The sequence below is a fragment of the Rissa tridactyla genome, chromosome 9 (genome assembly GCF_028500815.1).
Source record: "Rissa tridactyla isolate bRisTri1 chromosome 9, bRisTri1.patW.cur.20221130, whole genome shotgun sequence".
Taxonomy (NCBI): domain Eukaryota; kingdom Metazoa; phylum Chordata; class Aves; order Charadriiformes; family Laridae; genus Rissa; species Rissa tridactyla.
Genome location: NC_071474.1, coordinates 43,675,834 through 43,701,835, shown reverse-complemented (window position 1 = coordinate 43,701,835; position 26,002 = coordinate 43,675,834). Strand labels below are relative to the sequence as shown.

Sequence of the window (26,002 nt, the reverse complement as noted above, 5' to 3'; positions counted from 1 at the left end):
CCACGGTTTTTAAATAAAAGTTTAATTCCTTCATCAGGTCTTACGTTTGAACACAAATGCTGCTGAAAATCCTCACGTCGCTGCTCCGATGTCCTGGCTCTCGGCTCTCAGGGCATTGGCAGCGTGGCAGCAGGGGCTCCGATACAGGAGGCAGGAATCAGACTCTCAGTAGAGGTCAGTGCAGGATGCAAAGCAAAGAAGCAAGAGACACACACTTTCCAGACAAACACCAATTCTTATACAAAAAGAAAAAAAAAAACCCTACACTGTAATAGAAGTGTTAACGTTGCCACAGGACAGGAGTTTCAGGAAGGGAGAGAAGTCCTCAGTAAAAGGCACAACTAAAGAAGTACTTCCCTAGATTTTAACCAAGTTTTTCAGTTAGTTCCACTTATAGCCCAGCCCCTAGCCTCTCAAAGCCATGCTGGTTACTCTAGCAAGTAATTGCAAGTTCCTTCTTTTCCCTTTTTCCCTTCCTCCAGCTTAAAAAACAAATAAAAGAGGATTGCTTATAAAAACCAGAGCATAAACCAGCTTGGTCTATAACCCCGTAAGAGTCCAGGAGAGACTGAACGGTTTACCTTAACGATTGTCTGGTACAGTTACTAATTATTCAAGTTTCAGATGATACTTATTACATCCGGGAGCCTCAGCCAGCTCTAGTTTTGGTATTTTTCTTTCAGGCACTTTGCTGCCTGTCAGGTTGGTGTTAGATCTACAGTTTTTCCAGTACTAGGTATCACCAGCCTCTTCAACCCATCGCCGTATGCTCTCATTAGCAACATCAGACTCACTCCAAGGGCTTCTTCAGGTTTTGTAGTCCTGCAACCTCCTATGCTCCTTGGTTTAAGATCTTTTGCAAGGAGCAACGCTTTCAAGGCAAGGCAGACAGTGACGAGGACACGCAACCAGAATGTGTCAGTAACTTACAGGTCAACAGGATTGTAGGCAACGAGAGGCTAAGACAGCTGGACACAAAGCTGTTGCGTATTGGGTCACCCCAGCGTCTGAGCAGGCACTTGCTAGATGCAACAACCAAGCTACTATGGGATAAAGAGGCTCAGTTTACTGGCGTACTGGTAAAAAAGGGATCAAGGATTTGCACAGCAAGTCAAGGTGCAGCTATAGTACACGACAGCAGCCCTCTATTCGCTAGCAAGGCTAACAGCGAGCTGTGAAATTGAGGAACTGGTTTTAGCCTACACTAGAAACTAAAGCACGCAACTACCACGAGTCCTCTGCATAAGAGGGAGAAGAATTCTTGTCCAGGATGCACCTTCACCACTTCGTTAACACAGCAAGGCAGTACTGCACAGACTATGCTCTCACCCTCACTCTGCTGTGTAGCATGCTAAAGGGCATTTAATTTCATCAACAATTAGGACTAATTCAAGTTTTCAAACTACACTGATATCCTTTCATGGGCGGAAGCTGTAGCAGAACCACCTCCCAGGTGTCCCTCAGGGCTTCACCTCGGGTCAAGCTTGGCCAAGACACAAGCCTTCCCCATCGCTCTTCAAGGGCTTCCGTCAGGTATGGAGTGGTAAGACAGCCAGCAGTCTCTCGGGCTCTTGCTGTAGATCCAGATCAACATGTCCTAGGGAGCTCTACTTCCCAAACAATTTAGGGTGCGCATGCCAGATCATCTAACCCTGCCCACAGACAAACCCTCTCCCACCCTCCCCCCTCCCTCCCCCAAAATAATGGTGGCAATTAGCCATGTGTCAGTCCCGCTCTCCACAGATCTGCAGGATTGAGTCAATACTACTGATGAGCCCAAATGCACAGGGCTGCTGGTGGAGTTGGAGTGTTACAGAGATGACCTTCCCCCCCCAGCCTCCCAGTGTTGGGATCAGAGCCAGTAAGCCTGACTTAAGCAGGAGGAGCTGTGGAGAACTGCACTGGAACAAGCAGAGTCTTCTACTGAACTTTACAACAAGCTGAACAACTTTTGGTTTTAAAAAAAAAAAGCCATACAAGCAGCAGCTGGCATCTGTTGTTATAAGGGGACATGGCTGAATAGGTAGGAGACAGATTCCCCATTATGAGTCCTCCTGATGGCCTCCGCAAGGATCATTGAGATGTCAATCACCTGGAAGGGAAGAAAGATGCATCAGCACCACCCAGAAAAGATATCAAGCCTGGAAGAACAGCTGTTAAGTTAGGAAGAACTTAACAAGTAAACACATCACCCAAATTTATAACAGCCTATTGTCACCTTTCTTTGCTGAGACTCCTTAAACTCAGTCTGTTTACTTTAGGACTATCTTATTCATTTTGTGTAGGTTGCAGAGAAATTAGGGGAGTCTAAATCAAGATCAGATCGCTTCCCTTGAGTCCTGAGGCTTTACGATCACTGCCAGCAGCACAAGAAAGATGAAGCTGCCGTGATGCAGCTCGGCACCCAGTCATTGTGCTGGCTCCACCTGGTGGGGTAATCCGGTAAGCAGGAGGGAAAATTACATCCCAATAAAACATTAGCTCAGAACCCCAGCAGCAAAAGCATTTCAATATATGTAGTCTCAGTAGGAAGCACCGTGTTCATGGTGTGTTAAGGAAACTAAGTGAAATTCGTATTTAACATTTTATTTTTTCCAGATATTTTGCCTCCAAAGGAAGGAAAGAAAAAAAACCAAGAGCTGCAGAGCAGACAGAGCATGAGACTCATGACAAATCCTTTAGTTCTGTATGTCTCAACTCTGAACGCGAGATGTTAGTGTAAAAGAGCGAGGTGTGAAGCGAGAGCCTGAAAAACTGCTCCACTGCAATCTTGGGCTACAGCTATTTACATACTTATTACCAGTTTAACATTTTGCCTACATTAACTATAGTGTGGAGCCTAGAAAGAAGCTGAAACATCAGACATTTTTTAGATGTGCTCAGTTGCAGGAATATCATCCAGAAGTTAGCATTGGGGAAAAAAAATGCAACCCAATAGCAGTTTGCAATCAGCTTATAACTTACTTCCAAAAGCAGCTTAAAATTCACTGCAGCTTCAACCAGTTGACCCTCCTTTTCACCAGAACCCCAGTACTGGGGAACCTCCTACGCTTACAACACAGCACTAGCTGAGCCTTAGCAGTGCCATTCACTTTCCAGAACTTCTCCAAACGCCTGTGTCCTACATATCTGTGCCACCAAGCTAGTATTTAGGATGTCTTTGGCTGTGCGTATGGTATAGCAGTACCTAAGGCTCCTGATGAAGCTATTATGCCTGAATGCTCAGGTAAAGCTGCAACTTCTAGCTATCCATTAGCACAGGAAATCCTCAAGTTCTGCCTAGCTCAAGTCATATAGCCAATTTTTTTCTTTCATGAAAGTCACCCTCAGCATGGGAAACAAAATACCACAGTACTTTTCCTAAATGGAAAACCCAAAACAGAGTGAGCATCAAGAGCCCAGCTTTTAGCTTTCATACAAATGGCAAAGTGTTTTTGTTTATCTTTGGCAAGTATCTGAACGTTGGACTGTGGCGCTGTGTCAACTGCTTAGTCAAACCAGGAAGACATGTCTGTGGGACAAGACTGCACTCCCTCCACACCTCATCTGCACTGCCGTTACGACCAGATATGAAGCATTCACCTTCCCCAGGTCAGGCCCACTTTGCTTCATAAAAGGAAGGGACACGCCGCTTAAAGGGCTGCACATTAGGGGACAGATACACAACTGAAGTTGGCATTACCAGAACTTCAGAAGTTCCTACCTACTTCAGTATGCCATCAGCATATCGCTCCACCACAGTGTACAGATACAACTGATTGCTTACATCATGGCCCCATTAGATCAGTGATGTGATCGAGATAAAACAAGCCCTGAAGAAAATTTACTTAAATGAACTGCTTAAGATGAGCTGGATTAGAAACTGCATTTTATCAGCGTAACAGGTGTGCGATCCCACAGCAATAGGAACAAGAGAACTCGTCAACACTGCCACCAACTCCAGTGCCAATGAAAGTGCTGTAAGCACCAGACAGTGTTACGGGGTTTTCCCCACCAACAGGAGGACAGACAAATGCTTCTGTCCCCCAGGGGTGACAGAAGAGAAAGTCGATGCTCACCTGGATTTTAGGGCACTGCTTCATCTTGTCCTCCTGGGGTATTGTGTTTGTGACTACAACTGCCTCAAAACAGGCATTGTTTATCCGAGAAATTGCCGGCCCAGAAAAGATCCCGTGAGTTAAGATGGCATAAACTTTGGTGGCTCCAGCCGACACAAGCCTACAAGGGGAGAAAAAAGAGGATGAGAAGTTTTTAGCAAGTATTGAACCGATATTAGTGCAGGGAACATGGTAAGCATGAGAGGAGACAACACCATACGCTTAGGGGACAGGTTACCTTTGATTGCCCCCTCCAGCCCACTATTGATTTTGGGGGAAGAAAACAATCTAACAAGTACCATAAAATCCACTCCAGGCAAAGCAGACATTGAAAAAAAAAAAATACTGTCCTTAGCCCTGGGACATTTGGATTAGATCATGCAAATCACCTTCCATGATTTTTGCCAACACAAGTTAGCAAGCGTTTAATACTGATTGTTGCATATGCCGGTCTTACTAGTGTAGAAGGCCTGAAAGACACCAAAGCTTGAAAAGCTTACTTCTCATAGAAATTCAGATGTATGCCATTGAGTTGACGGACCAGACAGCACTTAGTTCTACCCAGCATAGTCAGTGATGGTCCAGTGGAAGACATACTTTCAACACAAGCATTTTTCAAATAAAAAAAAGACACTATGGTCTTCTAGTTATTCCCTCTGTGAGAACTTTAGGCTTTTTACTTCTTTTGTATGACATGGAATAGTCAAGGAACTGTATGTTACTTTGTGAAACTTCACACGCAAATGATCTGATTAACTTATTACATAACATTTGCTAACAATAGGTTTCTGATTTAGGAAAGAAATCAGTCAGCCCTACTCACTTGTCTGCAGCATGACAGATGGTACCACATGTGTCTGCCATATCATCTACCAGAATGGCCACTCTGTCTTTCACATCACCCACCAGCACCATGCGATCCACTTCATTGGCCTTCTTGCGTTCCTTGTGAATGAGGGCAAAGTCTACATTCAATCGATCTGCAATGGAGGTCACTCTGAAGAGAGAACAGTTTCCAAACAACACTTAACTCCACGCAACGGCTTCAATCGAATCTCTTTTCAAAGTCTTAAGCACAAACTGCCACTGCAGTAAGAGAAGCTGTCACCACATCTCTTACTGCTCCCAAGTAATTAATAGAAGACACTCTGCCACCTTAGTTTCCCTTCAAGCAGTTGAACTGCAATGTCTGATCCAATCTCTCCTGATGACAGCAACTAGATTAAACTAAAATAGTCTTTCATCCTGACCATTGTAACTTAATTTGCATTTAAAGCTGAAAATAAACCTTAACCAGTATGTCTGACAAACCTGAAGCGACCAGAATGTTGGGGAAGTTGTCATCTTTATAACACTACACTGGAAAGGCTTAAGTTGTGTTAGAACAGGGACCTGCTTGCACTCGTACAAGCAGTCAATTGTCATGCATACAAGTGCTGGCACAAGGACAATGGCAGGAATACACGTCCAAGAAATGCCAGTCCACCACCTCCCATTTACTTTGGTTGTTGTGACAATAGAACAACCTTACCAGAGGGACACAAACTTTATATACTGATACTGATGAATAGTAAAGAGTTTAAAAACATTAAGAGTGAGAAGGAACAAAATATCCGTGCCGCTAAGAAATTCTACACTTGAGAGGAGTAGGTTCCTAGCCGCAGTAGATCAGACTCATCACCATGGGAGTGCTACGTAAGACTGTTAAACTAAACTGTTTACTAAAGTATTTAGTTCTGCAGCATTTCCATAAAATATTGCACCAGCTAAGATTGACATGTTTCAGTTTAAGTGGCTTTTGAAGATGTGTTTTCCAGGAGTCAGATTAGTGCTGGCTGACTTGGCATTTCATACAGTTCATTACGCAACAAGCTACGGAAGTAGATGAATATACAAAAGGTCTTGTCCAATACATGGGCCACAAAGCACCTACAGGAAGACATACAGGGATCTACAGTGATAGTACCTCTTGGCTGCTTGTAACAGATAGCTTAAAACACTCTAAAGTATGTGAATGAGGTCAGAACACACCAACATTTTGATGTGACAGTCCTGGATTAAAGACGACATCTGCGTCCCTTTGCTGTTCACACGTAGCCCTCATACAGAAGCAACAAGGAACAGCCTAGTTCCTCCTAATAAGCACCTGAGAACATTCTGAACTGCCTGCAAACTGGCATATTTAGCTGCAGGAAGATGGGAGATCGTCAGACTATCTAAGTAGAAATATGTTATAACATATGCTGCTGCTTTTTGCAAAGGAACCATGTATCCTTCCTTGCTCTCAGGGAAGAGTAGCAGCAGGCTCAAGTCCCAGATAGACCTTCAAATCAGGAGTAAAAGTAAGAAAATACCTCAATAGACAAAGCTTAATATTGCAAAGAAAACAGCCTGGATAATAATGTAATTTTAACCAGCAGCAGTAACTTTGTCTTGGCATAGGGGTGTGAGCTACATGATTCCCTCCTTCAGCCTGCATAATTACCCTTTTACAAAAAATTGGGTTAGTCCAAGGGATGTAGTAATTGAACAATTCCTACCTATGCAGCTGTGATTCTAGAAGCTATTTAATTGTCCATGTAGTCCAAGAAACCTTCTAAACATTCCCTAGGAAGAACATCTAACAATTCTTCACCAGCTTCCACAGACTGTCTTAGAGAAGGCACACTGGCAGAGGGAACATGTGTCTTAATAAGGTGACAAGCACTCAGATAGAGAAGCAGCACCTCAAGCTAGCTGCCTGACAGCTTACCTCTTGGCTCCACCAGCATCTGGTGACACAATGGTGCAGTTTTTCCACTCTGCAATATTCTCTTTGATCCATTTCAGTACAGCAGGCTCAGCATATAAGTTATCAACAGGGATATCAAAAAAACCCTGCAAGGAAGACAAGAGGAACAGATGTAGCTGAAGGTCACATTCCAAAAACAGTCAGAAGAAGCCTTCTATACGATCAAGCACGCAGCTACCACCCTTCCACAGCTTGGAGCTTTCCTTTCTACTTCCCTTAATGCAAGGGCAGTAGCCTTTGGAATACCCGGAATAGTAATGTAGCAAGTCTTTAGAGCCAGAAACAGTTTAGTAGCATAAATAACACTTTACTTCTGACACTTTCACAACATAGAACTAGTTCTATCCTACCCGGGTGCATAAAACCAGCATCAAACACACTCATTTTCAAAGTGGCTAGCTGCCTGTTTACAAAGTCAGTCTTTAAAGCTCATTACCCACGCTGCTTGCATCTACAGAAAACCTATGCAAAAGGCTTGAGTAACGTTTGTTTTTAGACTAATTGCAGATGGTTCCACAGCTTTACACTGACCCAGCAGACTCCTGCAAGTAAACCTCAAAGGTCACCAAAAGCCAGAAGTTAATCTTGGACAGAGACTAATAGGCAGGAGAGTGGGAGCAGCTACTCGCGAGGAATGCTTCAAGGTATAGGGGTAACAGATCCTTCCTACCACCATTCCTTCCGCGCTCAGCAACCCAGCAACTGCAAAAACCAGGCTGAAACCAGCCAGATGCTGGAAGTTTATATACACAAACCCAATTATTCAACTGAATCTCACCATTGCTGCTGGTGAAAGGTCAACCCTATAGCACACATGGCAGCTTCAAGCCTCTTAGGGAAGAGGCATATCCCGTTAGGCTCTATTCTTTTATTTCATGATCTTTCTGAAAGTCTTCTCAGATGTGTCCCCATAGATTTTTTTTTTCCACCTGAGACAAAGTATTTCTGGGCAAATTACACTGGAAAAAATTATACTTAAGTGTGAATGGCTGCAATTTCAACTGTTAAAATGACAGCCAGCCCAGCTACTTCACCAGGCAGTAGATATCTTACCCTTTTGAATTCAAAGTGTTTGCGGCAATACAATAGATATCCTCCCCTCTGCCTGACCGCTCTCAGTTGCATTGAGCTGGTTTCTTGGTCTCAAAGCACTTGCTCAAGGTGGAAAGAGACAAGACTGATAATTTAACAGCTTGCTGTCCCTTGCCTCCCTGATACACACCCTTGCCACTTCTATACAGCTCTGGTCAAGATTTCAGTTGTTCTGCGAGACTATTCTGCTCACTAAGCCAGCAAAACCCATCAATAATTGTTCAATTCACCACCAGCTTGGTGAAGCCAACTCATGAGGAAGGGTGGCACTGAACAGATACAAGTGCGAGTGCCCATCTTGTCAGTAGCAAGCTATCAGATCACTGTCCTGGTCGACTGAAGCCTCACAAGCAGTTGTGCCAGCACATCTGGAGGCAGAGGTAACCTCAGGGCAGCAGTATTACCAGCCACTGTGTCAAACAGAGCACTGCTCACTTCTCCCTGACAATTCAGTAAATACCAGAAAGCTCTACTCAATATATAAGAACACTCTGGATAAAGCCATTCTCCATCTCAAATTCCTCAAAGGACCAGTTAAGAATACGCAGCGTTACTGTGTGGCAATAAAGTTGCACAGATCATTTGCTAGCCCAACATTCATTTACACAGGACTCATTATTGCTTAGTCTGATCAAGAACAGCTATAATTTCATTTACAGATGAACCTGTTACCCATTTCCCCATCCTCTTCCAACTGATTCTACAAGTCCCTTCCAGTCCCACATTCCCAAGTCCTGATCACTGCTGTGTCTAAAAAAGAGCAGATTGCTGGAAAGCCCAGAAGGCAATAAAGAGGCTCAGACTGGAGCAGGCAAGTACTTCCCCGATTGTAGCTCCTACCTGAATCTGAGATGCATGCAGGTCCATGGTGATTATATGATCTGCGCCTGCCACAGACAGCATGTTTGCAACCAGCTTGGCAGAGATTGGAGCTCGACTCTAGTACAGGAAAAAACAGTATTTAAGACAAGTTCAACTCCTTCATCAAGATGTCAGTCTTCCACTTCTAGACAATTATTCACAAGCAGTTACTAAAAGTAGTGCTCATTAACATTGCATCTTTTCATCAACTGGTGATTATAGCTTGGGGTATTTTCAAGAAGAACCAGATCTTTATGAAAAGATGAATTTGCAGTACGATGCCCTGAGGTTTAAAGAAATTAAAGAAAGTTTTATCTCTTCCTCTACATATTCAACTTCATCTAATCCCTGTCAAGCAGTCAGGACTTTCAAGGTGTGCATTCATCTCCCCAAACGAAACCTTTATCACATCCCTTACCTTGTCCTTTTTGTCCTGACGAGCGTAAGGGAAACAGGGTATGACAGCTGTGACTCTGCTGGCTGAGGCAATCTTACAGGCATTTATCATGATAAGGAGCTCCATCAGGTTGTCATTGATTTCACCGCAGCCACTCTGCACAATGTAGACATCCTCCCCGCGTACACTCTCACCTATTTCCACACTGGGAACAGATGGGGAAAGAAGAGTTGTATCTAAATACAAATTAAAACACAGCCATTACATATGCCTGCAGAGCAACCAAGGGATTGCAATCCCAAGGGTCTGTGGGTGACAATGTCATATAATCCGGGGTGTTGAGCAGAAACACTGTTGCTTATTTGCTCAGCAGCTATTTTACATCGCTCACTGATCAAATTTAATGATTCGGTCAAGTAAGGCTAAAAGCACTCAGCCTGTACTCTCGATCTCAACACAAGCTGAGCATGTAAACACCCCAGAACAGGTCTCGTTCTCCCACAATCAGCTAAAAGCAGCAGTGTACAAAGGAAGCAAGGACGATGGCCAGTCAGCTGAGAAAGCTGAGCCACACTTCTACCAGAAGCTACTCTGCAGCTGATTATTAGATTTAGAGTCATAACAGCTATTTGCTGGCTTGAACAGAGAAGCCCTCCAGCATTTCACTTTGGAAAGGCTTTTGGGGTTAATTTCCTCCTGGATGTAATGCACACTAATCCCTGCTGATGAAGGGACTGAATACAAGCCAAAGGTCCTGTTTGCCAGCAGCAAACTGCCAGCTCCACCATGTGTATCAAGACACCTGCACCAGAGGCAGAGTTGGAAGGAAAGCAGTAGTCTTCAGTTTGAGGTTTTGTCCAGGGCAATGCTGCATAAGGCCTTTTGTAGGAACGGATTAACTACTAAGTACTTCCAACAGTTCAGTTTAGAGAAGCCTGCCACAGATTTGGAAGTAACCAAAAGTCAAGTTTACTGAGGACAAAGCTCTTCCACGGTTTCTTTCGTCTTGCACTGGAGAGATGTTCACCCATTCTGCAGACAAAACAAACTCTAGGAACAACTGTACAGACAATCCCCCAAGCCGCTCCTGATGGCTTCACTTATACAGCACCTTAAGGTAGATTGCCAATTTTAGTATTTTGCTCCCTGATCTTCCTCCCCCTCTTCTTCAACATGTTTTTGATGACCGCTAGGTATTTATTGTCTTACTGCTCATTATCCACCAGCAAACTGTTGTCATCTTTATTGCACACTGACTTACAGCACACACCAATCTCCCAATTCAGTGAAGAATTTCAGCCAGCATGAGAACTTTCTGCTAGGTGTCTGAATTAAGAGCAGTTAACATACAAGTGTCATCTCCAGCTGTACTTACAAACAGCCTAATATTAAGCTGATTCAAGACATTTATTGTCCAAAAGTATCAACGAACTATTCTGTTAAAACAATCTTACTTTTTCTGGGAAGCATCTGCTCTCAGTTTATTAGGGTAAATAAGATGTCTATTAGGTCTTAAAGTCAGATTACCTGCTGTCTAGCCAACTGGACGGATAAGAGCAATTAATAAAGAGCAATGAGAACAGCGCAATGGCTGTAAATCAAACAGACTCTTTATAACTCTCCTCTACAACTCTTTGTACTACCTCTGAAGTTCAGTTACAATCAATACCCATGCAATAGAACCATAATATTCTACGTCACGTGTACATCCTGGATTCTCCTGGAAAAAATTATCGTCTCCAGAAGAAAGGAATGGGTTGGAGCAATCATTCAAGGTTCTCTAATTTCTTTGTATTACACTGTGTGGTGTACACATGCTTAGCGTATTTCTCTAAACCAAGCTTTAAGACCTCTGAATAATTTTTAGCCTCTCCTTTTAACTTCTTCAGGTAGGATGGTGGCAAGACTTATAAAGCATGGAGACAGAAAACAAGATGAATCCTACGTTTCAGAGCTTGGGGGGGAACACAGACTGCACAGGCATCATGGGCTGCGAAAAGGTGTCAGCCCCCGACCTTGAATCAATACCTTTAAGGCTCTCACGCTTTTCAGAGTCGTTTCAAGGCACCTAAGCACAAAACTGCCGGGCCACTCAGCATGGAAGAGGCAAACCAACGTGGGCATCGCATTCCCACCCACTCCCAGCTTTTGGGGCGCTGGGGACGGGCCACGAAGGCTGAATCCCGCCGCTGCAGCCCCTGTCAGAGCGGCGGGATGACAAGGACCCTGTCCCCTCCACCCCGCGGGGAGCAGCCAGGCCTTTACACCCGCCGCCGGCATGGCCGGGGCCGCGCAGCCGCCCGCACATGGCTCACCCCGCCGCTCCCCGCAGGGGAGCCCACCCCCGGGCCGGTTGTCCCCGCTCCCTCGGTAAAGCCTGGCCCGGCACCCAGCCAGGGCCTACGGGCGGGGAGCTGCCCAAGGGGGAGCCATCAGCGGCCCCTCGGCTGAAGGACGCCCACGGGAGACCCGGCCCTACCCGCCGGGGAAGGGCGGGATGCGCCGGAGGTCTCCGGCCCTGCAGCAGTGCCCGGCGGAGGTCTCCGAGCGCCACTCCCGCCGAGCCGCCGCTCCCCCTCACAGCCCGAAGCCGGGCCCGGCCGCCCCGGCCCCCGCGCCAGGCCGCGGCCCCATCGCCCACCCCGCGCCGCGGACTACAAATCCCAGCAGCCCCCGCGCGGCGGCCGTACGGAGCCCAGACGCGGCGGCGCCCCGCTGCCTGCCGGGAGCTGTAGTGCGGCCCCGCCCCCGGCCTCACCACGTCTCCTGGTTGCTGAACTTCTTGGTGACCACCTTGCCCAGCTCCAGGCCCAGGCGGTCGGCGATCTTCTGGGACAGGTCCTGGTGCGAGCTCCCGCTGAAGATCTTGATGTTGGGCATGGCGGCGGCACCGGTCTTCTCCTCCTCCCCGCTCCACCTCGCACCACGGCCGGCCACCCCACGGGGATCCACCCGCCTCCTGCGCGGGGACGCGGCACGGTGAGCGCACGCCACGCCGACGCGCACCTACTCCGCCATCTTACCCCTTCCCGCCCGCCGCGCGGGCCCTTTATAGACTCCCCGCCTCCCGGACACGCCCCCTCACGCTTCCTATTGGCTCTCTGGAGCCCGGGGGCATAGCCACGCCCGCCCCCGCAATGGCGCCAAAGGCGCCTGGGGTCCCTCCTGCCCCGCTCAGCGCCTCAGCAACGGCCCCTGGTTGGGGGGAGGAGGGGGGGCGCGCGCGGCTGGTGGCTAGCCCCGCCAGGGGGTGGGGCGAAGGGCAAGAGGGGACCTGCGATTGGTCGCCGGGCTTCGCTCGTCGCGTGATTGGCAATCGATCCCCCCCGGCGGCCATGATGGCTTCCTTCTCTCAGGGGCGTCCCTGAAGAGAAGCAGGGAGGGGCAGAGAAAATGGCCCCGCTCCCGCCGCCCGGCGCCCGTCCCCGCGTCCCCCCCCGCCGCCATCCGACCCCGTCGGGTGAGGAGCCCCGCGGCGGTGGGACGGGGGTTACCTCAGCATGTCGCTGTGGTTGCGCCCGGCGCGGCCGCCCCGCCGCCGCCGCCTCCTCCTCCTCCTCCTCTTTCCTCCGCCGGGGCCTGCCCTGCGCCGAGCAGGCGTCACCTCGCCGGGCTGCAGCACCGCGGCGTAATGCGGTACCCCCGGTGGCATGCTGTACCGGCGTCACCGCTGCCTCACACCGAACGGGTGTCGCCTCGCCAAGGCCGCAGCACCCGCAGCGGCATGGTGAGGTGATGGTTGTGCAGCACTGACTGAGACGCAGCGTGTCTTGGGCAGCATCGCACGGCCATCACCTCGCCATGCCGCTGGATGCTGCTTGTTGAACCACCACAAGCGGCTCAGGGTGCCGTGGCATGGCCCTGAGTTGTGGGGTGATGGTCTGTGGAGCCCCAGGCAGAGCAATGCCCAGCAGCAGCACCACCACCAGCATAGGCTGGGCACCCATTTCTCTGTGATTTTCACAGCGAATCGGTTCTCATTAAGAGAAATCGTAGCTTTTGCAGCACAAACAGAAGCCCAGGCGCCTCAGCTAACGGTGGATGGCAGGGGATACAGGAGCTCTGCAGCCTGGCGAGCCGTGCCCAGACCGGCCACACCAAGCGCTACGACCAGTCCCCAGCTATTAGATTCAAAGGTTGGATGAGACGATGTGTCAACATCACCGAGTTCGAGCAAGTTTTTTAATTTTTGAGGGATAGTGCTGCTGCTGCTTCTCTGGAATGTCTTCTTCACTTAAAGACAAACCTTTTTGCTTTTTTGTCTTGCAAACTTCTAGTCTACAAAAATACTAATAATTGATTTTCTTCGCCCTTTCTATCAAGCACACTGTGCTCAGTCTCTTTTCCTTTGGCTGAATTGTGAATCGATGCCATTTCAGAAGTGGAATGATGGTAGCAGTCTTTATGTGCAAAGAGGGATTCACTTCTCACATGTATAGCCAGTACGACTGGTCTCACTGCAAACTCAATGAGGCAAATTATCATGATAGCCATAATCAACATTTTTGGCACTTGTCCTCAGAATTTGCAGCAATACTTTCTTCTATTTATTTTTCTGTCAGAAATAGCCTTTGGCCATGTTTTGAGATTTAAAAACATCATAATTGTGGTAGATAGATACTCTGAATTGCAAATACAGAGGTGGGTTTTTTTTCTGTCTTCTGGATCATTGTTAAAACCCATGTGGGTACTATTTTAACACACTTTTTAATTTAATTTCTGAGGGATTTTTTACATTTATAACGGGGGTTCTGTACCTAATTCTGTAACGAGTCTCCTGTGAACTTCCAGCATCTATGTGATGGCATTATGCACATTAATTTAGCTTTTGCAAAAATAAACATTGTGTTTAAAGGGTTTTTAAATATACAAAATAAGCCAGAAGGAGCTTCTTCAAAATTTGCATGCAGTTGTGTGATTCCTGCTGGTTTTACTTGACTGTGTCATAGGTAACAAAACTTCTGCAATGAATTAGGCATTGATAAGAGAATTCAACCAGAAGTAGTAGTCCGCAACTTACAGGGGCTGGCCACATTTTCTTTATTTCTTCTTGCAACTACCCTGGCCCAAAATGCTGCTGTCGCTATCCCCAAAGGTCAATCAACTAATGATTACAAAATCGTACTTTGAGGAGGTCTTCTATCGCCCTTTGTAGGGTGTCATTAAACTTGGAATTCATCTGGGTTAAAATAGATATTAATTCCCATACTTATCCCTGGTGGGAACTGGAGTATCAATATATGGTAATTTTGATTTTATTGGGTGTAACTGTAGCAGCTGGTGAAATGCTGGGACACACAGCAAATCCAAGGGACGGGAAAGGAAGAATACAACCCTTTGCTTCTAATTTGTTGCTAAATGTTGCTCGTCTTCATAACACAGAAGAAGACCTCACCGTCAGGCGGCTACGTGGTGGTTCAAGGGAGGGGATCTGTGGATACCGCCCAAAATTTCTAGCAGCCATGTTCTTGCACAAAATCCACATCACTGATACCGTTCCCTCCTAATGACTCCTGTACTTTTGTCTGGAGGATACCTAAAAAAATCTGGCAATTTTGTTGGCATTCTTATACGGCCCTTTCACAGTTCAGAACAGTTTTTTTTGTTCAAATGGTAGTTTGGGATAATTGCAAGTTTGCAATGGCTGTTCTGTATGTATTTTTCGGTGATAAAGCTATATAGTCTAAAAATAACTTCAAGGCCTCTCCTCCCTGCACAACACAGACGGCAGAAGGCTCGTTGCTGCCGTTTTAAGAATTTGAAAGATGGATAACTTCTTTCCAGTCCCCAAAATAGTTATTTCTGGGTTTGAACCATTTGCTTCAGTCTTGGTTTAAATTCCATCTTCCCCACCGCCCCCCGCTCTAGAATGGAAAATGAGTGTCTTCTGTGCCCCAACGTGCCCGTCCCCTCCCAGTTTATTTGTGAACCAGGCACTGGGAACCCGAGCCTGAAGGCACCAGAAGGTATATTAAAACATGCGGATTTTGCCTCTCACTGACGGATTCTGAGTTTCCTCTACACGGGACTTTTGAAGTAGCATGTCTAGGGATCACGGAGATGGGATCTGCAGGAGCCTTGCACAGCGTTAAATGGCCTTGAGCGCCATCGAAGAAAAGTCCCCTTTGGCGTTTCAGCTACCCCAAGGTCTTTGTAGGTTAGCCAGCACTTTGTTTATGAGGACAAAAGTCCACCTACCTTAACGATTTATCACCGTTGCTAGCAAAGCTCTTAGGATAACCTCAGAGATTTGATTGAGGAGAAGCTCTTAATGCGCCAAAGTCTTAGTTAAACAAAGCCAAAAGGCTCGCTCATGAGGTTCCTCGGCCATAGCTTGTCTGGAGCAGCTTGTATTGCCATTAACTGAAGAGGAAGGGACAAGGAGAAGCAGCTTTGGAGAGGGATGTTTATCTGGTTGTTGGCCTAAATGGGATGAAGGGGCAGACTGTGTGGTTGAAAACCATCGGCCCCGTGAGCCGGGTCGTCTGTCAAAGGGTGCACGGGAAAATGATCACAGCCCAAGGGAAGTTTGGATGCGAAAGCGCATTGGAGCATCTCAACTCTCGTGTGGACACCTGTATTCAGAATTAAAGCACCTCATTCCAGTCGGCTTGCTTCACTCTGAAAGCAAAATATAATAAATTGAGCTAACTACTTCTAATCTAAAGAATTTTATTTAATTTTCCCGTGGTTTACAATGTGGACAAGCCTGAGTTGGTTTTGGTAGCCAGCTCATAGCCTGAGCTGCTCTGTTCCCTCATGTTTTGGAAATGGTGGAGTAAATTACTGTCCAACTAAGGGGAACCTGACAGCACACGAATGGCAAAACCCCCTTTATATTTACCTGATTCTGTGGAGATGCATTTAATGAGAAATACCTTTGTGTTTCATGGCCTGAGAATATATTTTCCAGGAAGTTTTAAGCAGCACATTAACGCCAGCAAATTTTCATGGTGATGTCAATCAAGACAAGTAGCCCTTGTCCCTCTCTTGGAACATTCCTGCATACAATTGCCACTCAATTACCACCAGCCACTTAATCAAGGCAAGGTTTTCACGAAGAAAGCCTGTGGCTGAGGGTTGTTTTTTCTGTCTGGTGCCTTGTGACTGCGCCGCCTCCAGCCGGGTCTGTTAATGAATGGCACTTGGTAGGAATAACCCAAGGCTCTGCCCTTCGCCTTGGTGCCTGCAAGAAAAGTAGAAGCCGGAAAAAAAATGGAGGCCAAAGAAAAGTAATGGCAGAGTATGGACTGTTTTCATAAATCCTAAATAAGGTTGGGCGATGTAAATAAGCTGAGATACCTGGCAGACTTCTCCCGTGTCCAATTAAAGCCATGGGTGTCCCAGCCAGCTCCACCGTGTCTGCCTACGCGAGGAATTTGTTAGGATGTTTTCCACAGGAATCCAGACGCTGTGCTTTAAATGAGGATAAAATTTAGACGTTACTCACTTCTATTTGCCTGTCAGCTCCCCTGGGCGTGATGAAAGCAGCAGTAGGTCCCAGCTATTCAGCTCACCCCACTGTTGTATCTGGGGCTGCTGCGATTCCTCTGTAGTGTTGCCAGGACCTTGGAGAGGATGGAAATCCCGACCGGAGAATGCGGCCACTACGCCGCGGGGGGATTAAGAGTTCAAAGTGCTTTAAACCATGGTGCCCAGTTGTTGTCTCCAGCTGACAATGACCAGCAAAGTCCACAGAGACACAAGCAATTTTATCCAAACCTATCCTGGGACGACTGCTTGAGGTCTGCTAATTTTTGATCTGCTGATTTTCCACCTCTTGCTTTTGACACTTTAACCCCCGAAAGCCAGGTCTTCTGTTTTGTATTAGAGGGACCAGCGATGGCCCAATTTGTGTTCCTTTTCTACCCATTGTCACCGATAGAGCCCTGGTGAGGACTCCTTGCGAGTGGACATAATTTAGAGGAGATTAAGGGAGTGCAATGACATCAGATGGTCACAAATGCATGTTGTGGCTGAGCAACGCTCATGGGAGCTGAGAAAGCTGTGCCAGCTGTAACGCTACAGCAAAAAAACTCAGGGCAAAGGCAGTATGAGGGCAGTTATGGGTGGCACTGCTTGGAGAAGGTGCAAAGGGGCAGGCGAACACAACCTGCCACGCTCAGGCAGAGTGCTCTGGTGGGAGAGGAGGGAGAAAAATTGATTTACTCTTTATGCACACGCAAATGTAAAACAATACCGTCCTTTTCCGAGAAGTGGATACTTTGCTTTAACTTGCTGGGGGACAGTGGCTTCCATCTGAAGAGACGCCGATGCTAAACGAGAACAAGGCAGTCTGCAGGTAGATAAACAAGGTGGACAGTGAAGTGGGAACTAGATTTGGGGGAAAAAAAAATATTTACTTCTAATTCTCTGTGCTGTGTAACTGAGATGCAGTTTTTTGAAAAATCCATGATTCAAAAACCTTAACTAAGGACATTTTACCCGGATCGTTTCCTTTAAAGGGTATTTACAAGTGCCCAACAGAGTGAGGCCGCAGGAACAGCACCTAAAAGACGAGTACAACAAAAATAAAGGCAGGGCTTCATCATCCCTCTCAGGTACATACCACTACAGTTCCTCCCTTCACACAGGGACATCTGACTGATCCTGGAGCACCTATTGCCACTGCTGTACAAATAATAACAGTGTTCTGTGAAGAAGTAATTCCTTTCTGACGGGGTGCCGATTGCCCACTAGATGGTACTAAGCATCGACTCTGCAATTGCTGGTTAAACTGCCTGCTGTCCATAATATTTTCAGGCTCTGGGGGTTGTTAGAAAAACCTCTTGGCTTTTCCATTTTTTGTTTTTTTTTTTGATCCATACCCAACTTTATAAATAGGTGGGTTTTATCCCGTTCGGTGTCATCGTTAGTTAGTTCAGCACGGGGAATGGTGTGATGCAGATTAAAATAACGAGCCCGGAGGCACGGAAAACGTGTGTGAGTCTCAACTGCTGCTGCCTTTGCTTTAGACAACACATTCAACCCCCGTACAGAGAATGACCCAGTTCCTAAGTTTCTTAATGTTGGATCTTTATCAGACTTGGCTTTTTTTTGCCTTCTTGGAGGCATTGGGGCACATAGAAGGCACACATCAATGCCTTCCTCCCTGAGAGCAGTTCATTGTGCCAGGCAAAACATGTGCCCAGAAGGAAGGGGGTATTGGAAACGTGATCTGTAGCTAGGAAACTCTTTGTCTTGCTCAGATTTCTCCCCAGGCTTTTGCTGGGCTTTCCCCTGCAGACAGACCATCGCAGTCCCGCAGGGCAGCAGAACCATCAGGGGGATCACGCACCATCACCTCTTCCCAGGCAGAAGAGCAAATGCTGGGCAGAGGCTGCGACTTGGCTGCAAACGCGCACTGGAGCTGGTCAGTGGCTCAACTTGGCCCAACCGAAAGGCATCAGGCAGGATTTTGCTAACAGAGGGGGGGTTAAAGCATGTCCCATCTGTCCCCTGCTGTAGGGGAGGAGGATGTCCTGAGGGCACCAGGAGGACCACGCTTCCCCCAGCACAGCTGCAGTGCCCAGCGCCGGTGGTGAAGGGGTGAGTGCTGCTGGAAGCCTTCCCCTCCCGCAGGGGAATTAAGCAATAAACGCCCATTAACACCACAAAACCCTGCCAAGTCAAACAGTTCTTTTCAAACCTGCATTTCTGCTGCTTCCTGGCTTTCTTCATAGCCTGGTACTTAACTTCTGTAGAGTCCAGCAGTGCTGTGGAGTCCTTAAGCCCTGCCCTTCCAGTACGGAGATGCGTAGATACGTGCATTTCTATAGCAACAAAAATAGGGGGCTTTGCTTACGAACAGGGTTTTGTACAGCTAAGCATAGCCCCATTTCCACATAGTTCTTAAAAAAAGACACAACTGCTAGTTTGGTTATTAAGATTAATATATTTAATCTTTCTTGTTTGTAAAACAAGACATAAATTTGTGTATATATATAATTTATATATTTTTTTTATTTATATATACTATATACAGACAATAAAAAAATTTTCCTCTGTATTAGACTGAGAGATTTATGTAGGAATGATATAGACATAACGGGGAGCTCGAAGAAACTCAGAGTTTTGTAATAGATAATTCACGGGGAAAAGAAAAACACAGCTCCCTGTTGGCCTTCAGCTTTACAACAGGCTTTGCCCACCACGGACTGAAATCCGAATTGGCTTTTCCACTGTATATTTGCTACATGGTTCTTGAAAGCAGGAGGCTGTCCCCACAGCAAGATCCTCTCTGCCTTGATGACAGCAATGGCCAAAGTCCGGGACAGCCATGGGCCAGGGGAGGTTATTGCACTCGGTAGAGGATGCGCGTGTTAAAAGCACATTGTGCATTTCCATAGCTCCTATGGAAGAACGAGCGATTTCGAATGTGCGTCTTTGTAAAAAAAAATAATAGAGATGGGAAGCGATTGATCGTAAGGAGATCCCTGATCACCCCCAGGCGCTGGGGCGAGCTGGCTGGGTTTGACAACCGGTCTCACTCCTGGCGCTGTGAGGCTGATGCCACCATGTCACTTTCCAGCCGGAGGTGGGTGCCGTGGGGAGAGGCGCAGGGACCCCGGCAGGACCCGCTCTCCCTGTGCACGCGTGAAGCGCAGTGGGCGGCGGGGTAAGGGCAATGCAATGCGCAACCTTGCATTTTTCTCCTCGCTCTGTTTTGGAGGGTGGGTGACTGCAGTGGAGCACCAATTAAGGCAGTCTGATTGATTAGGTCTAGAAGCTAGACTGAGAGGAGGAGAGGAACCTTGGGGTGCAAAGGGAAGCAATTAGGAATCATTTTACCATTCCTGGAAGTGAAAAAAAATCAATCCGAAAACCCCAACTGCAAATAAATAACCACCACAGAGTACTAAATAATACTTCTTATGGCAGTCAGTCCGGTGGAGACAGGGAAAGGACCCCAACACCCTGGCAAGGAGGGCAGCTCCTTTGGCCGATGGCAGTAGCGCTGCCTGGCTCGGGGACAAGCCGTGGCTCACAAAGCCGATCTGGGGTTCCTCTCTAATGGGCATGGTGAAAGAAAACAGGAGAGGGTTTGGGGTGAGCCTTGGAAGCCCAGACCTGACCTCTGGAGAATGGTGTGAAAGAGGTCTCCTCTCAGCTGCTAGCCCAGCTTCTGGCTTGCAATGGTCAAAGATTAATCTGGGCTCCTTGCAGGCTCTCTAGTGTGGACACAGCCATCCAGCAGAGGAAGGAAAACATAGAATCATAGAATCAAAGAATCATTCAGGTTGGAAAAGACCATTAAGATCATCAAGTTCAACTGTTAACCTAGCATTGCCAAGTCCACCACTAAATCATGTCCCTCAACACCACATCTACATATCTTTTAAATACCTCCAGGGATGGTGACTCAGGTACTTCCCTCGGCAGCCTGTTCCAATGCTTGACAGCTCTTTCTGTGAAAATTTTTTTCCTAATATCCAATCTAAACCTCCCCTGGCACAACTTGAGGCCACTTACTGTTGTCCTATCACTTGTTACCTGGGAGAAGAGACTGACCTCCACCTCTCTACAACCTCCTTTCAGGTAGTTGTAGAAAGTGAGAAGGTCTTCCCTCAGCCTCTTTTTCTCCAGGCTGAACAACCCAAACTCTCTCAGCCGCTCCTCACAGGACTTGTGCTCCAGACCCCTCACCAGCTTCATTGCTCTTTGGACACGCTCCAGCACCTCTTTTTTGTGGTAAGGGTCCCAAAACTGGACACAGCACTCGAGGTATGGCCTCACCAGCGCCGTGTACAGGGGGATGACCACTTCCCTAGTCCTGCTGGCCACACTATTTCTGATACAAGCCAGGATGCTGTTGGCCTTCTTGGCCACCTGGGCACACTGCTGGCTCATATTCAGCCGGCTGTTGAACAAAACCCCCAGGTCCTTTTCCCCTGGGCAGCTCTCCAGCTGCTCTTCTCTAAGCTTGTAGCGCTGCATGGGGTTGTTGTGACCCAAGTGCTGGACCCCACACTTGGCCTTGTTGAACCCCATACCATTGGCCTTGGCTCATCAATCCAGCCTGTCCAGGTCCCTCTGTAGACCCTTCCTACCCTCCAGCAGACCAACACTCCTGCCCAACTTGGTGTCATCTGCAAACTTGCTGAGGGTGCGCACCATCCCCTCATCCAAGTTGTTGATAAAGATAATAAACAGAACTGGGCCCAGTAGTGAGCCCTGGGGAACACCACTTGTGACCGGCTGCCAATTGGATTTAACTCCCTTCACCACCACACTTTGAGCTTGGCCCTCCAGCCAGTTTTTTACCCAGCGAAGAATACACCCATCCAAGCCATGAACAGTTTCTCCAAGAGAATGCTGTGGGAAACAGTGTCAAAAACTTTACTAAGGTCTAGGTAAACAACATCCCCAGCCTTTCCCTCATCCACCAAGCAGGTCACCTTGTCACACAAGGGGATCAGGTTAGTCAAGCAGGACCTGCCTTTCATGAACCCATGCTGACTGGGCCTGATCGCCTGGTTGTTCTGTATGTGCCGTGTGATGGCACTCAAGATGACCTGCTCCATAACCTTCCCCGGCACTGAGGCCAGACTGACAGGCCTGTTGTTCCCTGGATCCTCTCTACTGGCACGCATTAAGCCCTCACCCTTTGCACAGGCAGTACCTGTGCTCAGGACTCGGCCATCGGTGCCTTAGCGGTGAGAGTAGAGCCTGCTAGGGTGACCTAGCTCTGCCCCAGGACTGTGGCATCCTGCCCATGCTAGGACTACTTCCCAAGCCCCAGCATAGCAGCAGGGACGTTAACCCCCGAGATCCCTTCTGCTGCTAATTACGTTGCATTTGTGGGCCAGGAAGACCCTGGAGGCAGAAGAGCTGTTTACGTGGCAAGACACTGGTTTGGCTCCAAACTGCCCGAGTGAAGCCAGGAGATCTCAGCTCAGTTTCTGCTAAGTCACCGGCCCACCACACACCGTGACAAAGGTCTTCGCACAAGTGAGGCCCAGAACCACATGAAACCAAACTAGCATGGAGACGGGGTGACTGTGCCCCCCAGGTACCATCACCAACAAGCCAGCATGGGAGAGCAAGCAGAGCAGCTGCTTGAGACCCCTGATGAACTGGTTGCACAGCTTGCGACAGGGCATGAATTTACCCTTCAAAACCACCACCAACACAACCATCCATTCTGCAGCGATAAAGGAGCATCTCCACTACTGCAGACCCCAGTAGATGTGGGCCTGTAGACATGCATCCTCACCAGACCTACGCGATTTGAGAACCACTAGCCCATGGCCCGGCACACACTGGCTTGTTGGTTTTTGTAGCTGGCTTACTTATTGATCAACGTCTTTAGGGAGCGTGTGAGCGTGCCCATGACAGTGGCAACCGTGGCTGACTGGCGGGCAAGCTGCTCCACCGTCTGCTGGTGGCTCAGCGTTCTGGCCGTGGACTCCTCCGCAGCCTTCAGGAGGAAGGTGTAGTTTCTCACCACTTCCTCCACCTTCGTCAGCAGCTCTTGGCGCTGAGACTCCGAGCGCACGACGTACACCAGCCTCACAAACGTCTCGATGAGGCTGCTTAGCACCTGGAAGCTGCTTGTGATGGCGGAGAGCATGTGGGTAGGACTCTTGTCGACAGCTGCCACACGGCGGCAGGAGGCCCGAAACTCCTTGAACTTGAGGGCGAGCTCTTGCTTGTACTCAGCCAGCTGGGAGATGTAGGGTTTGTAGTCCCGGACGTCAGGGCTCACCACACACTGCCTCAGGATAGTCAGGAGCTCGTTGGTGTCCAGCTGCACTTGCAGAAACCCGTTGGGAAAGCTGTAGGCATGGCCTCGAAGGGTGTTGATCTTTGCCAAGCTCCCCTCAAAACTAGAGGTCCTTAAATCTATTTCCTGGGTCTGACTGTCATTGGGACTGCTGCAGGCTGTTGCATCTAGGACCTGAAGAGTCCTGCTCATGACTGGGACCATCTGATTGTCCAGCTTCATTCCCGGGAGTAGCTGCATGGGGATGGAATAGGACAGCTCATCCTTCTCGCTCCCATCATCTGCAACATCGCATTTCCTGTAGTAGAAGCAGTACCGGATGGAGCAGCACTTCTCATCCTCCATGTCTTCATCCCGCAGCTCAGCAGGACTTGGATACATCTCCTCCTGGACAGAGAACACCGCTGAACCCTTCTGGTTCTTTTTATCCTGAGCTATCTGGACATAGGACGGGTCAGCCACTCCAGAGGCTTCCAGGATTTTGCTCTTCAGAACAGGACAAAGGATGCTGGGCTCAGGCTCTTTCTGGGGGCCCTTCTGCTTGGTCGTATAGATGTTCTGGTAGATGTCAGAGGACAGGGATGTCCTATCAGTCTTATCTATTTCACTGACACTGTAGCGACGCAAGAGCTTCCTGTAGTGTGGAGCCCCCATGCACTCCCCCCGGGAAGCGCATGTTGTCAAACAGGAGACGCCGTTCTCTGGATCTGACCGATAGTCTCTGGACTCTAAACTTGTGGATCGTATCCGCTTGCCTTTGGAAGGGCTGCTCACGCTTGTCAACCTAACAGCTTCCGCCTGCTTCTGGTCATCGCTAACTTTATCCCTCCCTCGTCTCTCCAGTTCTGGCATCACCAACTGGTTAGGGGGTGGCCTCACACCCCTGCAAATCCGCTTGCAGTCGCAGCTGCGCCTCTGCTCCCTGGACATCCCTGGGACTTTTTGCACAGGACTGCTCCTTAGCTGGCAGCTGCAGCGCCCAGGGGCAGGAGGGTGCAGATACTCCTGTGGTGGGAGGTCACCTTTGCTCTTTGGCTTGAGCAGCTCTTCAAGGAATTCCAGCTCATACTGCTTCACCTTCTGCAGCTGGGCCTGCCGCTCGTCCGTCTCCTTCTTCAGCCGGGTCGGAAATGTTGCAGAGAACAGGTTCCTCAACCTGAAGGGAGCTTTTGGAGCTTTGGGTTTAGCTGGGACATCTGCATCTTGCTGGGTCACCTCCAGGACTTTTTCTGCTTTTTTGGAAGGCACAGTGCTGATCTGCAGGCTCTCGGATCTGGGCACCAGCTGGATCGGCCCTTTGGGTTCCTCAGTGGTGCTCCTGAAAGTGCTCCCAGGTGACGCAGAGTGCAGATTGCTACTCTCAGCTTTTAAGCTTTTGGTTGAACTATCCTGTTGCATTTTCTGTCCTTGGTTTGAAGGAGCTGGGTGTTTCTGAAAGACAAGGCTCATGGCTTCCCCACCTGCCTTCTGACCTGGCTCTCCACTTGCGGCTTTTCCTGGAGCATCTCTACTCACTTTTTGCTGGTAGCTTTTAGAGGCAAAAGTCTTACCGGGCATCATTTCCTCCCCCGAGGAGGTGCGGTGGAAAGCTTCAGCCTTACTGCCATGAGCTTCTTTAGGACTTGGAGAAACTTCACAGTGCTGCTGCGGAGAGAGTTGCTGCTGCTGCTGCTGACAGTTGCATAATGTCTCTGCAGTTTGTGGACCTCCTTTAGGTTTCAAAGGCTTGCTGCTGGCTGCTGCACAGCTGCTGGTACCGTTCGTGTTCTTGTCTTCTTTTGAGACTGCTGCCACTTGGGGAGCTGAGCCTTTTGTGTTTGCCACTTGCTGCGGAGCAGCTGAAATGACGGCTGGAGTTACACCACTTTTTTGATCCAGGAGGAGCTTGGAGCTCGGCGGGACCTCTTTGGGCATCTTCTCTTGGAGGTCCTGTGCCTGCTCCCTGCTCGGGGCTGCTGTGGCATGCGGAGATACCTCAAAGGCAGCTTTTGCGTGGCCTGTACCTTTGCATTCAGAGCCTGGCGCGGGAGCCCCCCTGTTCTGGTCATTAATCTGGGGGGCCAGCACCGGCTGGACAGCCAAGGTGTAGCTCCGCTCAGCATGTTGCTGCTCCTGTTTGCTCTTGCAGTTGGTAAGGTTGGGGCTTTGGTGAGAGAAAGCCGGCTTCAATGAAGGGCTCGTCTCCTGGCGGCTGAGGGGGTAAGGTGAGGTGAGAACGGCCTGGGCAGCACAGCTCTGGATTCGGAAAGGCAAGTCCTTTCTGGCCAGGAGGCTTTCTTTGTTGATGTGTTGAGCGAGGAAGTAGGCTGCGTTCTGATGCTGCTTCATAGCAGAGACCATCTCTGAGACATCAGTTAGCTCTGAAGAGTTGGTTTCATGGCCGGAATCCAAGGATGACTCAGGAGTGATGGCAGCCAGGACAATAAGACCTGAGGAGGGACACAAAGAAAACCCCACGCCAACACTCACACCACACTGCTACGTAGAGGAGAGGGGAACTCCATGCGGCAGGAGGGTCGCAGGAATGCAGGAGACAGCATCCCGTCGGAGAAACTTTAGTGACTTCCCACAACTAAGAGTTAATGCTTTTAAGAGAGATCACTTGTCAGCACTGAGCTGGCTTGCTAGCTCAATTCAGCAAGAGCTCTTGGCCCAGGAAAAGGTCCTGGGAAGCTTTCCAGGGTCAGCGATAGCAGAGCTACAGGGACTTGTCTGGAGCAAGATGGAAAATCGGGCAACAGCTACTCTGCCATAGCGAGTAGGGCAGACAAGGTGGGGTGAGGGACAAAGGACTGTGCTGCCAGCAGGGTGGTCCCAGAGACACCCATCTGGCAACAGGTTTGCCCTGTGAAGGGCTCACATGCTGCAAAACCTGGGTGGGAATGTGCGAAGACCAAGCGTCGAAGGTACCAGCTGAGTGGGGTCCCTCACAGCAGGGAGGAACTCACGATCACAGTTTGCTAGTGCCTCACCCCAGCATCGTGACACATGGACCACGGCAGATACGGGATAACCAAGAGACTCCTTCAGCCACTGTC

General features: G+C 48.6%; 3 protein-coding genes across 5 annotated transcripts in view; all 3 read right to left on the bottom strand.

Moving 5' to 3' along the window:
- Positions 1–26,002, bottom strand: part of LOC128914844 (thymosin beta-15A homolog) — a 195,681-nt gene that overhangs the window by 6,312 nt on the left and 163,367 nt on the right. The gene's annotated exons all lie outside the window — the stretch shown is intronic.
- On the bottom strand, positions 7–12,284 carry PRPS1 (phosphoribosyl pyrophosphate synthetase 1). Its single transcript, XM_054214478.1, has 7 exons — positions 11,997–12,284; positions 9,260–9,443; positions 8,821–8,919; positions 6,850–6,974; positions 4,921–5,094; positions 4,059–4,218; positions 7–2,092 (listed from the first exon to the last, which is right to left on the bottom strand). The coding sequence occupies exons 1-7, from the start codon at positions 12,116–12,118 to the stop codon at positions 2,000–2,002; spliced, it is 957 nt and encodes a 318-aa protein (XP_054070453.1). The 5' UTR covers positions 12,119–12,284; the 3' UTR covers positions 7–1,999.
- FRMPD3 (FERM and PDZ domain containing 3) overlaps positions 19,282–26,002 on the bottom strand; it is a 39,856-nt gene continuing 33,135 nt past the window's right edge. For all 3 annotated transcript variants that reach the window (XM_054214461.1, XM_054214462.1, XM_054214463.1), the window contains one exon: positions 19,282–25,393. In XM_054214461.1, the coding sequence (XP_054070436.1) occupies positions 22,527–25,393 (2,867 nt within the window). In that variant the 3' untranslated portion in view covers positions 19,282–22,526. The remainder of the gene's footprint in view (positions 25,394–26,002) is intronic.